The sequence below is a fragment of the Abrus precatorius genome, unplaced genomic scaffold (genome assembly GCF_003935025.1).
Source record: "Abrus precatorius isolate BTA unplaced genomic scaffold, Abrus_2018 Scaffold11, whole genome shotgun sequence".
Lineage (NCBI taxonomy): Eukaryota > Viridiplantae > Streptophyta > Magnoliopsida > Fabales > Fabaceae > Abrus > Abrus precatorius.
The window spans coordinates 20,422,096-20,445,514 of NW_020874303.1; the positions used below are offsets into that span (position 1 = coordinate 20,422,096).

Here is a 23,419-nt window from a genome sequence, read left to right on the forward strand (position 1 = left end):
AAGATATATCACAGAAAAGGATGCTACTGGGTGCTGTCAGAGCTCATCGTTTTCTGAGTTTATTCTCTTTTTCTCGCTCCAAACCATCCTTTTCTGTTCGAGCATTTTCCGCCATGGCCGAAGAATTCGTCAAGGGTACCGTTTATCAAAACGGCGTCGCTGTTATCACCCTCGATCGCCCCAAAGCTCTCAACGCCATGAGCCTAGGTTTTTCCTTTTTCTTTTCTTGCTTTTTTCTTATAAACATTTATGCTTTTAAGTTGATAATTGTGGTCGGAAATTCGATTTTGGAATCTGGAATGTTTAGTTGAACTCACTTTATATAGCAACACACAATTATTGTGAAGCTTCTGGCTTAGTTGAAAATTAATATCTGCGACTAGTGTCATAAGGTCCTGGGAATTCGAAAATTGCAAAATTGGGATTTTTATTGAACTTTGAAGGGAATGATGATTTTGGATATTGATTATTTAACGTAGAATAAGAAAAACGAAGGGTGGATCTATTTTATTGTATTCTTTTGCAATTGTTTTCCTCTTGCAGTTCTGAGTTAATTATTTAGGAATAAATAAATGTTATTTATCTCTGGGTAGTCCTCTCGCTCCCCTTGATTTTAATTTACAAATCTTATGGTGCAGATATGGATGTAAAATATAAAAGATACCTTGATGAATGGGAATCAGACCCAAGGGTCAAATGTGTACTAGTTGATAGCAGCTCGGCTCGTGCCTTTTGTGCTGGTATGAATGAGTGATCGTGGAGAACCAGATAATTCTTTTTTCCTTTAATGCAATATTTTATTGAAGCATGTTCCTAGCATAGATACTTTATAAATTAGCTTCTTTCACAGATATTCTGTTTTCGATCTGAGGTTATTTAGTACTGAGTGCTAGGTAAGGTTTTGAGAGTCACCATTGATGGTCAATGCAGGTATGGATATTAAAGGGGTTGTTGCTGAAATACAAAAGGACAGAAACACTCCTTTAGTGCCGAAGGTCTCATTATATTATTTGTTTTAACCTCAAGTGTATTAATACATGCTTATCCAGTTGCAGTTGTAATATAATTCATTGGATATATTGTTTGCTTATTTGTCAACATCATCATCTTTCAATGCAGTCCTATCGGTTTATAGGCTCTGCATCGTCAAATAAAATTTCTCTATTTTCAACCACTGCTTACTCGGTAACCGAGATCTTAGTTTATCTGCAGGTGGTGATGTGAAGCAGATAACAATCAAAAATCATCTATCAGATATGATTGAGGTCTAGTTGTGTCTTTTGTAATTATACATACCTTCAGATTCATACCCTTTCACTTTATTAAAGCCATGTCAATGCAAAATAAATACATTTGCCCAGTGGAATTTTTTGCACTTATATTCAAATATTACTGATATATTTTCTCTCTATACATGGCGTCCTATATTTTTAAAATTAGAAGTGTTGGAATGTCCATGTCAGTGTCATGTACAGTGTCTGTGTTGGAACCCTGTGCTTCATAGGTGAGCACTGACGGCTTTAAAACCTTCAATGTTTTAGATAATTGGCAATGCCAAGTTACTGAGGGACTTTTATGAATAATTAAGGGGGATTTTGAAAGAGTTTATTTCATTATTTGAGCTTTTGGAATAGTTTATGACCTTGTAAGCCTTTTTAGCATTTTTCAGCAAGCTTCAAGAATAAACATATTAAAATAGGTTCTTTTTAGTTTATTTTTGTAACTTTTACATTCAAAATTATGAATGAGCTCTTATTTGACTAGAGCTGAACTGTTTACCATAATGTGTGCACTAAATTTGAAAGAAAATGTATAAAACTGTGACTGAGGAAGCCATTTGTGAAACTTTCGTTTTTGGTAAGACCACAAGCTATTGCCACACCTGAAGGTGCTTCAGTGAAGGTCCTATGAATGCCCCATCTATTGAAATGTACCAACTTCTTTTATGACCGGATTGCCTGCCCTTTTGACACCCCCTTTTTTTCCCTTGACATTTAACTGAACTCCCTTTGGGAGTTTAATGCATGTGCCTACCGGAGCTGCAAATGTAATTTGGTTGATTTTAGACAGTTTTTGTTGTCAATTGGATTATATTTTGTTTCTTACTGATGTCAGCATTATGTGTTTGATGGTTTTTGGATGATCTGTTGATGTCCTATGTAAAAATTATGCACCTGTTATGCTCCATATTTTAGGTCTTCACGGCTGAGTATTCTTTGATATGCAAAATTTCTGATTACAAGAAGCCATATATAAGCTTCATGGATGGAATAACAATGGGTTTTGGTATTGGCTTATCTGGTCATGGTCGCTACCGCATCATAACAGAGGTATGATTGCCTGGTAATATTTGCCTCGTTTAATCATGAATTGCCATTGTAGATCTTGTTTGACCTTTTTTTGTCTTCCACATCTACAGAGAACTGTTCTTGCAATGCCAGAAAATGGAATTGGCCTGTTCCCAGATGTAGGTTTTGCTTATATAGCAGCTCAAAGTCCAGGGGAAGGATCTGTTGGTACTTTCCTTTTAATTAATACAGCATTTGTAGTTCTTTACTGCTTTTACTAGATGAGCTAATACGTATCTGAGGGTTGTTAAAGTATCAACATTTCTCTTTCTTCTTTTTGTGCACTATTCTCCCATAGTCTTCCCTATAAGTACACGTTGTGCGCTGCACTGCACTATTGAAGCATCTAGATGTGGTCTCTGGTTTCAGTTAAAGTTACTTTTCTTATATATTGTAAAAGGTTCTTCCACTTTTTTATATATGGATTTTTTGAAAATTACTAATTGCAGGAGCTTATCTTGGATTGACTGGAAAGAGGATTTCTACTCCTTCAGATGCAATATATACTGGCCTTGGAACACATTACGTGCCATCTGGAAAGTTAGGTTCATTCAAGGAGGCCCTTTTGGCAACCAACTTGTATGTTAGCTTGAACCTTTGAACTTGACATTCTTTTTAAGATTACCTCCCCCATGACCATGATTTTATCAATAGAGATTGAATTGGACCCATGAAATGATAATAATTCATAGGCGTGTTTGTGTCATGTACTGTGTGGACCACACATTTCACTCATGGTCGTCTTGTATGTTGAAATATTCTTTCATATCTATTGGCTTTGTAATGAAGTATATAATTGCATTCACATGTATCCGTCTTCAAACATTAAAGATGTAACTATCTTACACAAAACTCATTGGTTATTTAGTTCCCAGGATCCACATCAGGACATCAAAGTACTTTTAGCAAGATATGAGTCCAACCCTGAGTCTGAGGCACAGTTGAAATTGCTTTTACCTCAGATAATGTCTTCATTTGGAGGAAATAAATCAGTCACTGAGACCATTGAAGAGCTTAAAAAGCACCAGTCAAGCAGTGATCCTAATGGTATGCTCATTAACATATCGATTATTTGTGTTCTACTGAAATGTCCAGATACTCTCATTGTTAAGGATATTAAATAATATATACTAATGTTAAAAAATACAGTTAATTAATTACTTCTCATAATATTTTTGCACTTTTCTATTTCTAGTTGTGGAGTGGGCTAATGAAGCTCTCCAAGGTCTTGGAAAAGGTGCTCCCTTTTCCCTTTTCTTGACCCAAAAGCACTTCTCTGCAGTTGCTTCTGCGCTAGGGAAAAATGGCAGTGAATTATCCATGGTAAGCACTCTTTTTTGGGTGGTGGTTGGGGGATGGGATATTAAGTCCCTCTTTTTTGAACTTCTATTTATGTGTATTACATCTGCATTTGGGAAATTCCAGCTTAGCGGTGTAATGAAAACTGAGTATCGCATTGCCTTGAGGTCATCACTACGACATGATTTTGCCGAAGGTGTCCGAGCAGTGCTGGTGGACAAGGATCAGGTTCTCTCTTTTTGTCATGATTTTTAGTATTTTTAATATGATAGACAAACTTCAATTTAATTACTTGCTAAACTAGGAAAGCTTGGGTGCAATTGACTTGTCTACTGAGAATAAGTCTGCAAGAATTTACAAGAGAGAGAAAATCTATCCATGAAAAAAACATTTCCCGAAAAGTTCTCTTCCATTTGGAATAATATAAAAGGTGAAGAGAGAAAACTCAACGTGGGTTCCACTCGAAAAATGATCTCTCCATAAAATGGAGAACATAACTGTTTAGATATTCCAATTTAACGGATAATTGTATATGATTTAAATAGTAGGTTTGTAGTCTCTGTAAATATTTTGAAATTTGATTTTAATACTAGAAAAGTATTTTGGGTGAAATATAATTTTAGTTCTATATATATGGTCAATATTTTATTGTTCAAAATTTTTGTTGGTTTTAATCCTCATAAATTTCAATAGTTCCTCTTATTAATTACTGATGATCTGACATACGTCTAAACATGTTATGTCATTTGCGAGTGTTTGTTGATGTGGCATACTTGGATACATTTCACGCTATCAATAATTTACTTGAGACTATCATTGATTTTAATTGGTTTCATTTACTTTATTTTTTGTTGTTTCATAACTTAATGGAAAAAAATTATCAAACATATTTTTGATATTTTTATCCTGTGAAATAATTCTAGGAAATAATTTTCAGAAACAAAGTATTTACAGAGTATTTATATCTGATTCTATCTGCATATAGTTCCTTCTGTTTGCTACACTGCTGCTATGAATCCTTTTATCTTTCCCTTTTAACCCCTCAAGGTATTTATCCTTCAATATTCGGTATATGGTGTTTCCTACTTCACTAATAGATTCAAACATTTAAAAACTGTCCTCGTGCAGAACCCAAAATGGAAACCATCAAGGTTGGAGGAAGTTGTTCCGAGTGAAGTGGAAGCTGTCTTTAAACCATTAGGGTCTGAGGTTGGGGAGTTGAGAGTGTAATTTTAGAAGGGAAGTGTACTCTTTTTTTCTCGAAATGCATTATAGAATTGCAGACACTTCATCAAATAAATGGATGGTGTTTTATTGGGCCTGGGTTCCCTCCAGGTCCAGGGTGTTGCTTGTACTGTCTTATCACCATATGATAACATGAAGTCCATGATTTTGGAAATGATGTTACTTCTATTATACCCACGTGCAAGAAGTGAAAGGCTTAGTTTCCTTAGTCGAATTCTCTCAATGAATTTTACGCGGTTTCTCTCACATAAGCATTTTATATTTTAATTTCATTTTCCTAAATATTATTATTTAAATTTAGTCAATCCCGAGTTATCTATTTGTTAACGTAAATATTTTCACATTTGTAAATTTAGACTTCATAAATTTGAATTTTGGCATATTTTTTTATTATATTTTATTCTTTCTTAAATATGTGAACGGTGATATATTATTTATATTTTTATTTTATATTTAAAATTTCACATAAATATTGGTGCGACAGAAAAAGAAAAAGAAAAGAGAAGCAAGTGAAATAGGAGCCTTTTAATTTAATCACCATAGTGATTCATTTATTTATCTGTTCCTATTGCGCGCAGCTGTTTTACGGAGGGTATCTACGGAATACAACAATAATTCAAAATGGATGTTCATCGAACTTTTTTCTAAGGAGAATTCTACGGTATCCTTTTCTTGCTAAGAGGGTACAATACCGTATTTAAATCTATTAAATTTATATTTATATTTAAATCTATTAAATTTAAATTTATATTTAAAGGATTTAAAAAAATATATTTACTAATTAATCCTTAAAATTTTTTAATTATTATTGTTAAATAATTTTTTAATTTTTAATTTAAAGTTTCATAAAGAATTACCCCATTTAACTATTAAGTTTCAATTAAAGAGTTTCTATTGGAATAAAAGAGAGAAGAGCGGGGCTTATGAAGAAATGAATCTGAGGTCACCTGATCTTTAGAGATTAGACAAACTCATTTCTTACGAATTCTTCTCATTTCATTTATACTAAGTACGCTGTATTGTTCGTTAATTTCTTACAACATTTGAAGATTGATGAAGAAGATTATGGTTAACTCATTTCTTATGCTTTTTTTTTTATTCCATATATATTTGAAGACACTGTATCATTCATTAACTTCTCACAAAATTAATTGAAGATTTTAAATTCTATCTTTACCCTCATCTGCAATTTTGAATCATTGTTCATTTTTAGGCTTCTTGCATTTTTCTGGAATGATGAACCCTAAATCATACAATGTAGAATTGTGATTTTTGTTATAAATTAAAAAAATCTTTGTGTCTTATTTGTGAATCTCTCTTGCTCAGGTCATTTATAAATATGAGATTTCAATGCAACATTTGTATTGTTACTGGATTTCATACATTAGTTAAATTTCAAATATAATTTTTTCTTGGCATCAATGTATCGTCACTTTTAGAAAAGAGAACTTTATTTTTTTTATTTTTTTCACAATATCTACATGTGTATATTAATTTCTTTCTCTGTTTTTTCTATTTGATTATTAATATGAAGCAACCGTCCCCTTCTTGCTTGATTTTAAATTTCTTGCAATTATTTCTTTGCAGTTTTAAATTTTTCTCCTGAACAAAATGATACAAAGAAATGAAATAAAAAAAATAAATAAATAAAAGAGTCAATGATATAGATGAGAAATTTGAACATAATTGTGATGCATTCTTATAATTAAAGAACAGAAAAGTGAGATGAGTTAATTGTCAAAGAATCTTCCTTTATAAATTGTTGAAAGAAATGTTTTTTAAGTCAAATTATTTCACCGACCACTAAAGATAAAGCCTGATACTTAGTTGTAGTTGAAAATTTAGAAATTATTAATTGTTTCTTTGACTTCTAAGAAATTAATGTATCACAAAAAAAAAAAAAAAAACACTATAGCATGTGGTTGAATATCCAATGTATATGCAATTACCCCATTCAACATTAGCATATGCTGTCAAAGAAAGAAAAAGGAGACCTTGGCTCATTGTAGATTTTAAATATTATAACAAATAAAGTACAACATTTAAATGTGATGTTCTAGAATTTTGCATATACTGACTAAGCTCGTGAACAAAAATAACTAATGTCATGTTTAAAAATAGTAAGATATAGGAGTCTTTCAATCAATCTCCTATATTCAGAAGGATTTGATATAAGATTACCATTAATAGAGTTTAACTTGAGATCCATTAGTAGTGAGAAAAACTTGCAAGCTAAAAATTCCACATATGCTATATTGCTAATAAAGTTAAAGTGTATTTCCACTAGGATGAAAACATTCCTTTGCTCGACTTAACAATTTTCAAGCTAAGGAAATATTTCAAGTTGCCTAAGGTCTTGAGTTTGAAAAGAAACTGAAGCAATTGTTGGGCTTTTTAAACTTGTTGCAAAAATAAAATAACAAGAGTATATGATTAACATATACTAACAAAATAACTGAGGACGACAATAGAAAATAGTCACTTTGATTGTTTGAAACCATGATTGAGCAAGGTACTAAAAGACTTAAAAAATTATTAGCAAGAAACTTGTTTAAATCCATACAAGAACTTGTTCAACTTATAAACAAGTTTCTTGTCTTCAGTTTTATAGCTTAAAAGTAAGTTCATGTACACTTATTCAAAGAAATTCCCATTTAAAAAAGCATTGTTAATATCCAATCTTAACAAACACTAGCTATGTACCACCACAACAATGAGCATAACTCTTAACTAAAGTTAATTTTGCTACATGAGAAAACATACCTGAAAAATTCACCGTTAAGTAGCAATTAATCGTGCCTTATATCTATCAACGGTAATGATGTTATCTTATTTGTATTTGACTTCAGAGATCTATTTACAGTCAATGTAATGTACTGCTTATTAGGCGGTAGATGCAGAGAGTCATATGTGATTTAATTTCAAGTTTGAATCTTTTCATTCATGGCTTATTGTCATTCGGGTAACTGACTGTCCTTGTATTTATGACTGAGTTAGTTAGAAGAACAAATATTTTGAATGAGTAAGATTGTATATAAAAATTTAACATAATTTTTTATAAAGTGTAAAAATGCGAGGTCTAATGAATCTCCCGAGCATGAGATTTGAAAGATTGACAATTATTTAAGTGTTAATATGTGGATTAATAAATAGCATATCGAATTATTGTTAGTGAAGTTCAACATAATAAGTCTTAGATGAGTAATTACTTCGGATAAGGATAAAGAACTAACTATAAGTAAAGTATAGATTTGCATGCTATTGGAGGGGTTTGTTTCTCATTTAATTAATATAAGGTTTTTTAAAAAAAATTTAAAATACACACAAAATATGCAGCAGTTAAATCTTTGTTCAGTGTGCAAAATTAACCAACAATCTAAACAGCTTCATAAGGGGTGAGAGATATATTCATTAAATTGTTTCACCTTTTTTTTCTGTCATTTGGAAATCAAGATACACAAGAAGACTATCCAGTACCTTTCTAATACACACTCATTTTGCATAACTGATAAATTACAAAAGCTGAACTTAGTTGCACTGCGATTTACTCGTGCAAAGCAGAAAGAACTGCTACAGGATCCACAAGTGAATTGGAGGATTACAGTCAGCACTAACATGCTAGATCTCTTCCTTGGACCCAATGTCGATATTAATTATATATGCTGTACCACACAAAGATAAAGATTCAGATAATCATATTTGTGTGAGGAAGAAAACCTTCATCGATTGTCAAATGTAACCTCCGCTCCAAATGAATCTTCAGCGTAGGGGACTAGCCCCTATACTTCGAGTTGCTTATGATGCAAGTAACTTGGTAGTGGTACATATTTTGTTGTGTTTGGATCATAACTATAACGAGAGGGACAAGGACATCATAGTTGAAGTATTACTCCCCAATTTGTGAACCTCAGGAAATCACCACTAATTTCCACAAAGGTCTATTGATTTACTACTTACACACAACAACAAAACTATTTTCTCTGACGGCCTTGTTTTCCTCTCTATCGGAGTTAACACTATTTTACAATGTATTCCAACATTTGAACTCTTTTTTTTTTTTTCCAAAAGGAAAAGACGGACAGCAGATTTGAAGAAAGAGATGGCGCATGTTTAGAGCAGTTATGTAATCAGACAGGTATGTACAGCTCCATCCGGCAGTGTATGACACGCAGCAAAAATACACCAGAAGGAAATGATACGGTATAGATTATCTCGTAGTCTACCAACTCACTGAAACCTGTCCTTTCTTCCTCGATCTTACAGCTCTTTGATTTGCTTGATGCTTTGAATTGGGCTCCACAAGCAGCAAACGTGACATAACATATGACAAAAGTTCTTCATGGTGGGAGAAGGTAAAGTCCAAGTGAGCATATTCGAACTCATTATATGACACATCCACGCCAGCATCCTTCATCAATTTATAGTGTCTCTTTACCATTGAAGATCGTATCACTGTGTCTTTCTGACCTGCAACTAGATCAACAGGAATGTTGATAAGCCCGTAGTGTTCACCCAAGTCCAAAGGCTCAGGGGAACCATACACTTCCATATTAACAGATACACTCCCATAATCAAACATTCTAAATCTTCTAGTACGCTTTATCTGTGCAAGATGGAAAGCAACACCAAAAGATACTCCTGGCATGTCATTCATGTTGTAATGTGGTAATCCTAGAACTCCAACCCAATTTGAGCTGTCTCCACCAACAACATAACCTACTAAAGTTTGAACCAATCCTCCAACTGCAGGTAGGTTTTGCAGGTCCCGAGCTAACTTGTTAACAAGCATACGGAAAAATCTGGTTGGGATATAGAAGGCTGGGAACACACGAGATAAAATAGGAGCCATAAAAAATACTACATGCTCCACCACAGAAAAAACTAGGTTAGAGTCATGGTGAAAACCAGCAGGTGATAGCAAAATCAATCTTGAAAGTCTATGGGGTTTCGCTTCTATCCTCCGCGTAATAATGTACATCAACATAGCAGCTCCTCCCAAACTATGACAAATTGCACCAAGCTTGTAAAGCTGATCATCATTAAGTTCCTCCTCAATATTAGGATTACTAAGCCTCAGCTCAGCAGTTTTTACTTGATGGATTTTCTCTATCATAGTAGGAATATCCTCAGTTCCATGTTCATTAATGGAGTACTGCCAGTATCTGAGTTTCATCAATTTCATAATAATATCATCATTAATGTCACAAATAAAAAGCGTGAACCAGACTGTATCATACATCAAAAGACAAATCAACCAGTTGTGCTTTGTGAACTTACTCACGTGAGGAGATGTTCTTGTTGACATGTTCCCTAGAAACCAAACCACGAAAGTTTCCCAGAAATACATCATACCCTGAAAATAAAACAAACTTACATGTAATAATTTCTAAAAACTGATACTTTCTTGAAGCGCACATACCATCTTGATAGATGTAACAAACCTTGATCATAGGCTGCAAAAGCTGGAGATCCGACAACACCATTAGATACCCATCTGAACCAAAAAAGTTGGAAGTAACTAGACTACCATTATTGTCCTAATCTCATGGCATCCAAGCAACAGAAACAAAAGAAAAAAATGGACAAAACAGAGAAAGCACTTTAAATCGAAACAGTAAATCTCATCAGTCCTTATATGTCATGACGAGATCACAACACAACTCACAAATCCGCCAATACACACACACACACACAGAGAGAGAGAGAGAGACCCAGAGTTGTCAAGACAAAGTCAGTAGAACCTGATGAAGTTGCTTATGTCAGCACAAAGATATTTTAAATTACCATCGCAATAAAAGGATTCATGCTTCTGGTGACTTGAAAAAAAAAAAAAATGCTCTTGAAGCAACAAAAAATTTACCCAACCTACTATATAAATCTTCCTACTTCACATATAAGAAATATTCTACAAATAAAATCCAAACCAATCAAGATAGGGACAATATTACTCACCCCATGGACGAATCCAAAACTCCATGCTGAAGATAAACAGCTTTACGTGCATCTCGCCTGAAGTCAAATTACAGGCATTAGACGGTACACAAAGCAATAACAATCATACAGTCTCCTTATTGTCTATTCTTCCTACATTGTTATCCATTTATGATAATTAAATATATCATGAATGAAAACATCGTGTACAGTCTTCACAAATCTCTCCGCCTCTAAACATGATATTTAGCAGTCCTGATGCCCGTTAGTGCTACACTTTTGTCAGGAAAGAGCCACAACCTTAGTTTGAAAAGAAATATGACTACCAGAAAGAGTCATATCAAACATAATAGTTTCATTTCAAATATCAGATGTAATTCATTCCATACAACAATAAAAAAGTTGAGAGATAAAAAAAAAGTCAAAGTCAATTAGTATCATGCGTTGTATGTCTACATTTCTGTAGTGATTTGCCCTGGATAATCAGATGTAGTGCATTTAATTAACTTTGGAAGACAGATTCACAGCAAGTTCACAAATCAAAGACGATAGAGATCATAGATTTTTACATTTATGGAGGTCCATACGATTTCCTTAAAAATGTCTAATTTACCTAGGTATTCTTTCCAAAAGAAGAACATATCCATCGGTAGTGATCACATGAATAGCTTCATATGGATACCTGTCAGAGGTAGCAAGACAAATCATGAATTGGACAAGAAACAGTTCAACATGAAAATAAAAATAAATGTAAAGGTAGCACAATAGCCTTTACCCAAGCTCTGTTATGACATCTTGACATGTCCTGGCATCCGTGTTCAAAGACTGACGAAAATTGGTATTCCTCGCCGTAGGTGTTGGGTCATTCTCTCCAAGTGTAGCTGTAGAGATGGAGGCATCCTCAAAAACATCGTTATCCTCAACAACACCTCTTTCATGAGATGAAAACAACCTGAATAATGTTCCCAAAGCTTCTGATGGGGAAAGAAGAAGATGTGCTGCCTTGTGAACAACATCAAACACAGCTTCTATAAATATCTCCATGGCCAAATGGAGATCCTGATAGGGGGGAAAAATACCAAAAAACATAAAGTTACATGCACATTAGATTTGTCTACAAAACTATAAATAAATAGCCAATAAATCACGACACAAATTAATAATGATAGAAATTGTTGCACAACCTCTATGACCCCACGTCTCCTATCAGTAGTACGATGGATAATTTGGTCCTTGAGGCTTTGCACTCGATTATGTGAATGTGATTGTGTAGGGTGTTGACTTCCAGAGATAGACAATGGTTTTGACCACCCGGAACAAGCTAATTGGAAAAGACGAAATGGAATCCCCAGCAAAAGCTTTATAGGAACCAAAATCCAAAGTAAGATATACTGAATCCAATCCACCTGTTCCCTATCATAATCAGTAAAACTAGCCCTCGAGACTCTAGAACTTTGAGATGAGGGAGATTCAGGATATTCTTCATACCCATCACGGTCTTCTTCTCCAGATGAGTATTCCAGGCTCGATACATCAGAATCCACAGAAAGCTCATGAATAAACTGGTTGAAAGAGGACACACCACTAGAAAAAGGAAAGCAATGTCAAAGTACAGCATACAAGATTAACGAGGCCCATCCCAAATCTAATAGAATGAAAATTACGAACAATTTTACAAAAAGAGGTAGACATGATGACAAATACACATATACATAATATATCAACAGAAAAACACTGAACACATCTATTTCTTATATGATAAAAGAAAGAGTTCACCAAGACATTCAACAACACCGTATTGAAAATGAAACTTACTTTTCCATCCAACGTGGGAACCGTGGTCCACGAAAAGTTGGCCTTAGCTCCCAACCCTGAATACCTTCAAGTATAGTAGCTTTCCCAGGAAGCAGTGTCAACAGAAGAGCGGAAACACCATTGATCAACCTCACAATATTGTTCAAGGACTCGTAAGTAAACGTCTTCACCGACCTGCACCAAAATCCAAATGCAAATGCACAGGCTCAGGCCTCGTATAGCAATGCAATTGAATTGACAAAGCCAATAACAAGGGCACTGAATCCCAAGGAAAAGCATTAAGATTGCAGAATCAACATTGCCAGCAATACTGTCTACGCAATGGTGACATGCAGAAACTAAGCCAAGCTAACAAATGCGTTCCAGAAAACGAATCATAATTTGGTAAAAGACTTAAATAAAATTTAATTGAATCAAACAAATAAAAGGGGCTTACTCTTTAGTAACAGCGAGGACGTCGTCAACAAAACGTTGCATTATCAAATTCGGGTTTTAGAATCAACAAACGGTGCGAAATCGATAAAATTGAAAATATGAGGAAATTGAGGTTTATATTAATTTAATTCTGAAATGTGGAACGGGCAATGAGAGGAAAAGAAAAAGGGATGAAAGTGAAAGAAGACTGATTGGATTCCATTCCATTATTCTTGCCTTGCGAGGGAAACATAGAAGGAGAAGAAGGGTTAAGTCGGTGGATGCCGATGTCTGATTCCACGTGGACGGCTGTGATTAGGATTGTGTGCTTCGTGTCTCTTTTTTCTTACTCTTAGATTCATAACCCTTACACGTTGCGTATGCGAGCGATGACTTTTGCCATGCCTCTTTCTTTGTGCCACGCCACGCAACAGATTTGCAAAACCTCCACGCTGTAAAACTTGGATAAAGACGATAATGTTAACAATTTTTTTAAATTTAAACGTTACAGGTAATAAAATTTATATAATATTGTTTTAAATTATAAATTTTAATATATTAATATTATTAAATATTATATGAGTATAACAGTACACAAATAAAAATAAAATCAAACTTTAATTACCTATCCTATGGACTTGGATGTTGAAAATTGTATAAAATAATATATAATAAAAAATTAAAAGTAATAAATTTTATTAGAAAATAATAATATTAGTGTATTAAATTGTTTTTAATAAAAATTATTATATATAAAATTTATTATCCATAATTTTATACAGATTGAAAATGTTTAAATATATAATTTAAATGATGCTTTGTGTATTATTTGAGAATATTTTTAATCTTTTGAATGTATTTTTAAAACATATATATATAGTTTAAAATAAATTTAATATAACATTGCATAATATTAATTTGTTTGTAATTAAAATAAAAAATTATAATCTAATTTTCAGCTAAGATTCTTATGATGCACTAAAAATTATTAAATCACCTAACAAATTTCTTTCAAGGATAAAAAGGTTTGGATTTTTTCCGTATCTTATTATTTAAAAGAAAAATTTACACTTTTTCCTTTTAAAAAAAATATGAAATAAGATTTACTAAAATAGGAAATATAATAAGTATGATGATAATAAATAAATAATAATAAGAAATAGAAATATAAAACTTTATAATACCATTATATTTTAACAAAAATATTATATAAAATTTTTTATTGTATATTTTTAGAGCACGTTTGAAAATTTCATTAAAAATATATGAAAGCATTGAAGTCAAGTCAACGCTGTGGGTACATCTCCAAATCTTTGGATGAGGGATGCAAAACCGTACTATTTGGTGACTGAAGACATTGTTTTTGAAAGAAAAAGAAAACAAAAGGAGAAGAACAGAGTAAGTGATGGAGACTGTTCCAAACCTACCTCAAGAGTTGCTGGAAGACATCCTTAGCAGAATACCATACAAATCCTTAATGCGTTTCAAGTGTGTCCGCAAGCACTGGTATGCTCTTTTCCATGACCCTTTATTCTTGTCTCGCCACCTTTCAAACTTTGTCAAAAACCACAACTCTGGCCATAGCGTGTTTCTCAGGGTTTCCTTCCCTACAATACTTGGTGATGGCTTAGAAAACTATAAACTTTTTTCCATTTCTGCCACGCATGATGAGTTTTCAGCTGTTGAAACCTTTGTTCCTAAATTCAACATGCTTTCAACAAAGTTCCAAATTTGTGGTCACTGTAATGGTATCTTGTGTTTGTCTATCAACTATTGGCCACGCAGCAAGGAAGTTCTTTTGTATAACCCTGCAACAAGAGAGTTTAGATGTCTTCCTGATACTACTATGAGGTTGAAACCTTATTCATTAGCTTTAGCTGTTGGAATGGGGTATGATTCGTTTACTGATGATTACAAGGTTATAAGGATTTGGAAAGTGGATACACATGGTAATGGTGATATGTTTTGTACCAATTGGGTTGAGGAATATGCTTTAAGTACTGATTCATGGACCATGCTGCATGATACTAAAGCTGAGAATTTTCTTTTCGGTTTTGACTGTTTTGCAATGTGCTTTAAAAGAACTTATTATTGGTGGGCTTTTAGCCGTGAAGACAAGTGCTCATTAGTCTTAGCTTTGGATATGGAAGATGGGGTTTTCCAAAGGGTGCCAATGCCACCCCACGTAGACATTAGTGAACCTGATGGTAGGTCTCTAGCTGTGTGGAATGACTCCATCTCACTCATATGCTGGGCCTTTGATGATCCCACTCCGTCTATAGACATATGGGTGATGGATGGATCCGGTGCTGAGGGTTCTTGGACTCGAATGCAAACTATAAAACATCTAACAGAAGATCCTAAACTGTTAGTTTTCTGGAAGGGTAATGAGCTTCTTATGGAAATGTCTTGTGGAAAGATAAAGTCCTATAATGTTGATACTCAAGAATTTAAGGATGTCATGATTAAAGGATGTGCGGTTCGGCACTCATTTCAAGCTGTAAATTATGTGGCAAGTACAGTCTCGTTGAATGGGGGAAATTGCCTTATTTGATGGACTTGTTTCTTTAGCATTGTGGAGTAAATGAAATTTTGGATTTTTTAGAACTACAAGAATTCTTCTTTCATTTTTGAGGTTTGTGTTAGGTCCTGTGAAATTATGCCCTTTTAGGTGGAATGGTTTGTATTTGGCATTTTGGATTGAAGGGAATGCTAGCCAGAGGGTTTTACATGCATATCTTATTTAAGATAAGCTTGTTTTTCTTGCCTCTTTGTACAGTTCAGCTTATGTTTCTATCAGGGAAGTTGTTTTGTAAGATATGCAACAGAACTAGAAAGTATGAGATCTTTCTGAACTGATTTTTTCATCTTTTTTCTTTATACTCAAAATTTTTCTTTCCGTTTGAGAGTTGTTCCTGATCTTCTTCCTTTGTGTCTAACATATAATTTTTTTTATTAGAAAAGAGAGGAAATTTGCATGTGATGACTCCACAGGAATTTAGTCTGAAATTTACATGAAACTTGATCTATATATCTCAGATTTGTAAGAGTAGTGTTGTCCTGCTTGAATGCGTTTTTCAGTAGTATCTCTTCTTCAGCATAATTCAGGTATATCATGTTTACGTAGCTGCTATTTAGATGACAAATCCAATATAGTAATGTTGAAGAACCTTGATAGAAGAATCACTTTGATGAAATGGCAATCGGTATCCGCATTTGGTTCTGTCGCAAAAATTTGGATTAGTTGCTGTATAAAATGCTACTTGACTATGCAGCCTCAAAAAAAGAGTTTTCTCGACACCCCTAGTAGAGGGTTTCAAAATAGAAAGAGAAAAAGAGTGCAAAATCCTTAGAACTTTTATTTTTTAAATAATAATTTGTCATAAATTTAATGATAAAATTTATTAAAATAAAGCAAATAAAATCAGCTTCATTCGCTTTTTCTCTAGCCTTTGATTCTTGAAGCAATTTTAGCTATGGTCACGTGTTTTTGAAGCCATTACATAGCTAGCTTCAGCACTCGACAACATTCTACTTCTTACTATTACATGATCCCTGAAATAGATACATTCTCATAACAAGACCCAACTCAATCCGCATCAATACAGACAATCACTTGAGTTTGTCCCTTATCTTTCGAATAAGTGTCCTGAGCATGATGGTCCTTTGACAACATCTCAATCACATTGACATATAAAGACTGGGAACCGACTACCGAATTCACAATACTGAGATGCTTAGTCATTTTGAGATAGTTTTAGAACTTTAATTTGAGAAATATCTTTGTTTAGATTTTCTAATTCAACTGATAACTACAAAATGCCATCTTATTTAATTTCTTATTTTACTGATGCGATCTATTATTTAGCATACTAGCTTCATGTATTGCTAATGCATGCTCAAACGTTAATTATGAAGCTGGGAAACAACTGATCTGGCTCGGGTAAAAATTAATCATCCATAAGATAAACCAGTTAAAATTTAGCTAGGCAATTTAAAGAGCATTGTCTCATTGGTTATGACTTTCGGATATTTTCTCCTTTGATGTTTATAACTATAAAAGATGCAGAAGGCATGTTGGAGAAATCAAATGAAAATTTTCTAAAACATCGGCTGAGGGAAGTCATCGTGACCAATAAGGCATTAATTAAATTTCTATTAGGATGTTTCGTTGCACTTGTGATTTGTTTTCTTGTGGTACGTTGAGAAATGACTTGAAATTCAATCTTTATCTAAATTACAAATTCAATTAACTTGAGCTAAGCTAAGTAAATCATTAAAGCCATTGTAAGTAGGAAAGCGAAAAATATGTATCTAAACACAACTGCTGAGCTGTTTTCTTATGGCTGCAGATTGTCAAACTCTTCAATATTTACTTGAGGCGATGATGCTGCTGCAACCATGTCTGTAGGTTTATTGTTGGTATCCGAGAAGGAAAATTCAGAAACCAAGGCCAAATGGTCGCTTCCCACTTTCTATTGAGCAAGAAAAAAGACTAGTTAGATTGGGAAAATTATGTTTAGACATTTAAATTCTCGGTTAAAAAAGAGTGCACAATAAACAACGTAGTCGGACTAACGATCCTTGTGAAATGCTAAGCTCTATTACACCTATTTCTATTCAAAAGCAGGTCAATCAAGATCGCTATGCTTTAAAAAGAAACATTAAATCTGTATAAACGATAAGACTATACCAATGCCTAAAGCATGATCAACGTGAAAGCATCAACATATCACAAATGTTGGCCATATCACATACTAGTGTCAAGACATCATCATTATATTTATCCAATTCCAGGCAGCACATTAAAAATTCAACCTTCAATCCTAATATTTTGTTTTGTGGGCTGCAGGTGGGTGGGTTTGAAGTCCACAAAGATAAATTTTCTTGAGCCGCTAAACATTTGGGCGGTCCAAAAATCTTGTTACATTTACTAACAATGTTGTTAGTTTTCCATTACAATCTGAAAACCTCCATAATCCCTTCCTAGTGCATGCTGAATCATTTAGGCAATATACGCTTCAAGAATTTTAACTTAATTTGGCACTGAGTAGCAAAAGTCAAGCAGTAATACCTTGCATGGGAGGCCACCTGCCCTCACGAGATCACTTATTGGAACGGTATCAAGAACTCTTGTAGGTACAATCCCGTCAGAGTACCTGCATCAAGTGCAATCAGTCTTATAGTTCGGCAATTGCAATAATTAAGACCATCAAACCAGCATATTTTTCACAATATCTTTAGCAGAGTTTAGCGCAGGCATTGATTACCATAAGTAATCTACAGTACCAAGAAACTTTGAGTGATAGGAAGTTGCCAAAGGTTCACCACTGAATCCCCGTGTATTAGTTGAACCCTGAAAAAATTTCCCATTTTATTATTCTATTGGCACGGGCCAAGGGGAATAAATATGGAAAATTATATATGGTAATAATAGGTTGCAAAAGAATGACTAGGTACATTAACAGTGGCGTACGAACTATTCAGCTTCAATGGATGCACAGCCAAATGACGCTCAGAATCACCCGTTGCAATTTTTACCTCTTCATCTGTCCAGCACTTAAACAATCTGGAAACATCAGCTTGAAAGCATCATACTGAGTAGATAACACTAGCGTAAAATATTTCAACAAGATGACTTCTTTAATTAATAAAAAGTAAGTAGCTAATAGCAGAAGAGAAGAAAGTGACTGCACAATTGAAGATCATAAAATGTTAGCATTTATAGCACACTAAATCTGCTATGAAAATGTTGATCTCACATGCAACAGTGTTCCATATTCATGAAAGGGCATTCATGTATAAATTTTAATTTTAGAAAAATCAATATATATATATATAAAGATCTAGGCACTTTCTCTCATAGAAAGCTTCAGGGGAAATAAAATATCCTTATACAAATATTAGAAGTGAACAGAAATTTAAAAGGATGAAAATAGTTTTCCAAACACCAATGTAGAACACATACACACAAAAAAGATGCAAGACTGGAGTTTATAGTTATAATTATAAATGATGAAAATGCAAAACTACCTCGCCTCAAAAATGTAATCAAACTCGGGTCATTACACTCGTACACTGTCACCTTAAATATGTGATGACCGATATCAAACAATAATTTTCTACTACATAAACTACACATGCACACCTGCATCGTAGCTTATGATATATAAATAACCACAAAAAAAAATAAAATTGAAAAGTACCCATCCAATAATACTAATGGACCAACAGTTTCTTTATTCTCGCCTAAAACTTGAGCAGGGCGACAGCGTTTCTGTCCAGATAATTCCTTTCTGTCATACAGCATGATATTAAGCTGCAAATGCAAACCATACCCAACTTCAAGTAAGCATCTTTAATATAAACTACTTGCTTGGATTCATAGAATGAACAATATGTTGATGTGAATGTGAGATTTCAACGTAATTCACCTCAGATGATGACAAGAACTTGTATATTCCACTCTGTTGATGAATGATTATAAAGAGAAATCAATATGTCATAAATAAAGATCACATAGTAAATGACAAACTTCTATCTGTTTTCTGGAATATGGCACCTGAGGTGTTCTATTAAAATCACCAGCTAGCACAACAGGGGTATTACCCCATTTCTCTGAGAGGGTCTGTGCTCTCGATGTGAGAAAACGAATCTGAAATAAAGTATTGAACATTTCTATTATTCAGAGAGTGCAAGTTCAAGGAAAGCAAAGTGAATCTGACTCAACTGTTCTAACGTAATTTTTTATTTGGGGGGGGTGGATAAAACACGTACTTGACCTAGTTTAACTTCTCCCTTGTTTAGGTTGTAAAGTACGTGGATGTTACCAACCAACAGTCTTCTTGACTCAGATTCACACATCTGCCTGCACAATACGAAGTTAGAAATGCAAAGGATGACTAATTGGATATACCGTAGATCAATATTACAATAGTAAGCAACAACACTAAGGCAATAAAGGATAGCTACTGCTTACGTTTAAGCTAATGTAAGAGATCACGTAATAAAAAGCAAGAAGTGGCCAAGGACCAGGAGGCATCATCCAGTGCCAAGGCACTCACTATAAGGACTATTATGTTTAATAAATATTCCTACAACAACACTGAAAATCAATATCTCAACCATATAATCAACACTGATTTTCCATGCAATGCAGTAATATTGATAAATCATCAACAGTCCATATACCCCAGAGACACTCACCCATCCCGGATAATAAACATCGATTGGGATGGAAACTTTATATTTCACATCCTGGACCCAGGCTTGCTTTAAGGAGAGAGCAAGCATCAAATTAAAATTTGTGGGGCCTCGCCGCCCTCCTATATGAAGAAATTATGAAACTTAAAATTTAAGAGCAAATCCGGCAGTTGCTTGCTTTAGGGTATTCTCCAATATTTGCTTCCAATTGTTTGGTGTGGGTACAGAATTTTCAACGTTGATAATGTTCAATCTGATGTGGCTTCTGATGCAACCAAACAAGAGGCTCACGTAATTCTTTGAAATATAAATAGAAATAGAACACAAGAACATAAGCGAAGTTGCAATTCACAAGAACATAGAAATAGTATATCATTAAAGGTGCGTTTGGAAGGAAGTTTTTCGAGGGAAAACAGAAAGGATATATTTTTTAATTTGAAATTAAAAAAATTATATATTATTTATGATATCAAATATATTACTAATATATTAAATTTTTATTAATATATTAATTTATATTTTTGTTTTTAAAAAATATTAATTTTAAATATATTTATTTAAAATCTAAATTTATATCCTCCTTTATCTTCTGAAACTTCTCTTCCCTAAAAATATCCTAAAGAAATTAGCTGACATAAAAGAATTGATACCTCAAAAACTGAAAGTTGAGCAACATTATCACGAAGGCCAATGTCCTTAAATTGAATGCTCTCTCCTTCTAATAACCGCAACCTGATAGACAAACGGACAGACAAAAAAGATTAATCAAAGTGAATAGATTATATATCAATCAATTTTTATCTTAACAAGAAAAGTAAGCAATTAATAAATTACTTATCAGCTTTCCAAAACATTGCACAACCGTCAACTGAATCCCCAGTGCGTCTCTACAGCTCCATTTACACAATTCATTAGGTACTCAATAGTCGTACACCTATACATCGTGGTGTTGTACTACCGTGGACAAGATAATCACAAATTTCACAGTAATGGAAATACATCAGCACGTTTAACAATATTTACGCAGATCAAATCAACTAATATATTTATCTAATTTTATATTTTTTTAGTAAACCAAAAGTTGAACAAGAAGATATAAGGCATTTAATAGACAAAGCCAAAGTAAAAATCAGAAATTGAAGGAAATCAAAATACATGACTAAACTTTTCATATTAATACTTGAGATCGTATGGATCAGATATTTTACTACCTAAATTTAAAAACTCTTTATTATCCCTAAACTTTACAAAGTGAAATTTACTTTAGTTCTTTTTCTAAGCATAAAATGACCATGAAAATAAAATAAAATGAACGACATCAAAACTAAAATGGTGGACGTATAAAATTTCCATGATTGATTAAGGGTTTACTAAAAAACACACCTTATAAAATCCAGCGTATCCAGCTTTAACCAAAATGTCAGAGAGTTCAAGATACTTGTCAACCTCCTGACAAAACCATTCAGAACATTTCATTTCAAGTAAGAATTAGAGCTCTTACTGCAATGAATCTAATGGGATCAAAGTTGTAACAAGGTTACTTGTAAACAGATAATATCAGGGTTCCATCCAAAGAGTTCATCACAGATAACCCTTTTGCGGCGATCCCAGTTGACGTAACGTGAAGGGACGTTTACGTATAAATCTGTGTGTTGAGAAGCGTTTCTATCCCCAAGTATGTTGTATGAAGCCACGGTGAATCTTTCTGGAACATAACATAATAAACCTATTGATTACATGAAAAATGTTAATGTGAAGAGAGAAAGAATTATTGACTTACCTGGAGATGCAAACGATTCATCAGTTGCTTCAACCCAATGGCGTTTGATTACGGGGAAGCCGTTTCTGCGAGTATAAGAATTTGAATGCCATTGAGTCTGTGAAGCAGTGAGTTTGAAGCAGGTTGGGACCAAGGAGAAGGCACGGCGTTTGGCGTTGGAGGATGAGACTAGGAGCCAGGACGAACAAGTGTTGGAGGCCATTACTCTCTCTCTCTCTCTCTCTCTCTCTCTCCCCTTTGCTTCCTCACTTTGAATGAACAAGGAAACGCCAAGTTTAGCGCCACAATTCGTTATCTGATCCCAATGACTTTCTGTCGCTTTAATCCTAACCGTTTCTTTTTCCTTTCTGTCTTTAAATAAGGAGTAAACACCGAAAACAAAATATTTGATCTAGATTCGTCCCTTATATAATAATCCTTTAAAATTATTTTTATTTTATTTTAATATATATTTAGTCTCTAAAATCTTGAATGTATATCAATTTAGTCTTTGAAAATATTATTAATAATTCAAATTAATCACTGAAAATATAATTGAAACAGATAAAAGATTAAAACCTCTCATGTTTATAATATTCAAAAAAATATTTTATAAATATCTTTTATAGTGATTAAATTGAGTCGAGTTTTTTTTTTTTTTTTTAAGATTCAGTTGGGTGTTTCCTCTTAAACAACTTTTAATAGGGCTACAATAATAAGTTTGAAAAAACTTAAGTTGTAAAAAAAAAAAAAAAACATTCTTTAGATGTTTTTAATAAAGATAAAAAAAATGTGAGGATTTAAATCTTCCTCGCTCAGTTGAATGAAGAAAAAAATCTAGGGACTTCAATTTTTCTCTCTCCAATTAGAGAGAAAAAGAAACAACGGATAGAAGTGGAAAATGTATCCCATTTTTTAAAATGTCCCTACCATCTCCTGCAGTCATGCTCTTCATATTTTCTTTTACAACACAACCTCCATTTATTTTCACCTCCATATCAGCACCGTGTAAACATTAACACTTCATTTTCATTTCGCCATTACCTACGGTATGTTGATGAGAATTGCAATTGTACTTGCTGCTCTTTTTAGGTGGTGCAACAACATAGCTCATACCTTCGTATTGGTCATGCTCGTAAACCATACTTGTTTTTAATTACTAATCAGGTACTAAGAAAAAACGACTCGTGCCATCGCGGCCTACTTTAACCATACTTGGATTTAAACATGGACTACTTTCGTTAGTTGTAATATTTTCTGGTCAGCGTTTTGTCATTATTTCTTTATTATAAACACATTATACACACCATTTGACTCAACTAGATGATCAGATCTATAAGTAACAATTAAATGGAATTTTAATTCACCTCAATAACAAATGCTCTCTCTTTCTTACACGTCGGGT

The 23,419-nt window shown here is 33.5% G+C and overlaps 4 protein-coding genes across 10 annotated transcripts; 2 read left to right on the forward strand and 2 right to left on the reverse strand.

Annotated features, from left to right (window-relative positions):
• Nucleotides 1–5,131, forward strand: LOC113853786 (3-hydroxyisobutyryl-CoA hydrolase-like protein 3, mitochondrial). 3 transcript variants are annotated; one of them, XM_027484396.1, is made up of 11 exons: nt 7–207; nt 639–740; nt 931–975; nt 1,213–1,265; nt 2,196–2,330; nt 2,420–2,516; nt 2,798–2,927; nt 3,217–3,395; nt 3,544–3,671; nt 3,774–3,875; nt 4,776–5,111. In XM_027484396.1, exons 1-11 carry the CDS (start codon nt 21–23, stop codon nt 4,875–4,877), a joined length of 1,260 nt encoding a protein of 419 aa, XP_027340197.1. In that variant the 5' UTR covers nt 7–20; the 3' UTR covers nt 4,878–5,111. The 3 variants fall into 3 exon arrangements, with proteins under 3 accessions (XP_027340198.1, XP_027340197.1, XP_027340199.1); XM_027484397.1 differs by lacking the exon at nt 1,213–1,265 and having other exon boundaries at nt 1–207; nt 931–995; nt 4,776–5,131; XM_027484398.1 differs by lacking the exon at nt 931–975 and having other exon boundaries at nt 4,776–5,110.
• A 3,650-nt stretch (nt 5,132–8,781) lies between these two features.
• On the reverse strand, nt 8,782–13,115 carry LOC113855285 (lipase 1-like). The gene is made up of 9 exons (XM_027486862.1): nt 13,075–13,115; nt 12,639–12,812; nt 12,008–12,407; nt 11,599–11,882; nt 11,437–11,505; nt 10,845–10,901; nt 10,334–10,386; nt 10,170–10,245; nt 8,782–10,054 (listed from the first exon to the last, which is right to left on the reverse strand). The coding sequence occupies exons 1-9, from the start codon at nt 13,113–13,115 to the stop codon at nt 9,112–9,114; spliced, it is 2,097 nt and encodes a 698-aa protein (XP_027342663.1). The 3' UTR covers nt 8,782–9,111.
• A 1,292-nt stretch (nt 13,116–14,407) lies between these two features.
• Nucleotides 14,408–15,606, forward strand: LOC113855793 (F-box/kelch-repeat protein At3g06240-like). The gene has a single exon (XM_027487424.1). It carries the CDS (start codon nt 14,458–14,460, stop codon nt 15,604–15,606), a length of 1,149 nt encoding a protein of 382 aa, XP_027343225.1. The 5' UTR covers nt 14,408–14,457.
• A 1,579-nt stretch (nt 15,607–17,185) lies between these two features.
• On the reverse strand, nt 17,186–22,363 carry LOC113853783 (carbon catabolite repressor protein 4 homolog 3-like). Of its 5 annotated transcripts, none has more exons than XR_003502694.1 (14): nt 22,036–22,342; nt 21,797–21,960; nt 21,639–21,704; nt 21,090–21,142; nt 20,906–20,987; nt 19,830–19,916; nt 19,615–19,707; nt 19,487–19,519; nt 19,259–19,371; nt 18,513–18,621; nt 18,342–18,408; nt 18,127–18,211; nt 17,871–18,048; nt 17,398–17,527 (listed from the first exon to the last, which is right to left on the reverse strand). XR_003502694.1 is itself a non-coding variant. In XM_027484392.1 (13 exons), exons 1-13 carry the CDS (start codon nt 22,235–22,237, stop codon nt 17,393–17,395), a joined length of 1,308 nt encoding a protein of 435 aa, XP_027340193.1. In that variant the 5' UTR covers nt 22,238–22,342; the 3' UTR covers nt 17,186–17,392. The 5 variants fall into 5 exon arrangements, 2 of the variants coding, with proteins under 2 accessions (XP_027340193.1, XP_027340194.1); XR_003502693.1 differs by having other exon boundaries at nt 18,323–18,408; XM_027484392.1 differs by lacking the exon at nt 17,871–18,048 and having other exon boundaries at nt 17,186–17,527; nt 18,323–18,408.
• Between the last annotated feature and the right edge of the window lie 1,056 nt (nt 22,364–23,419).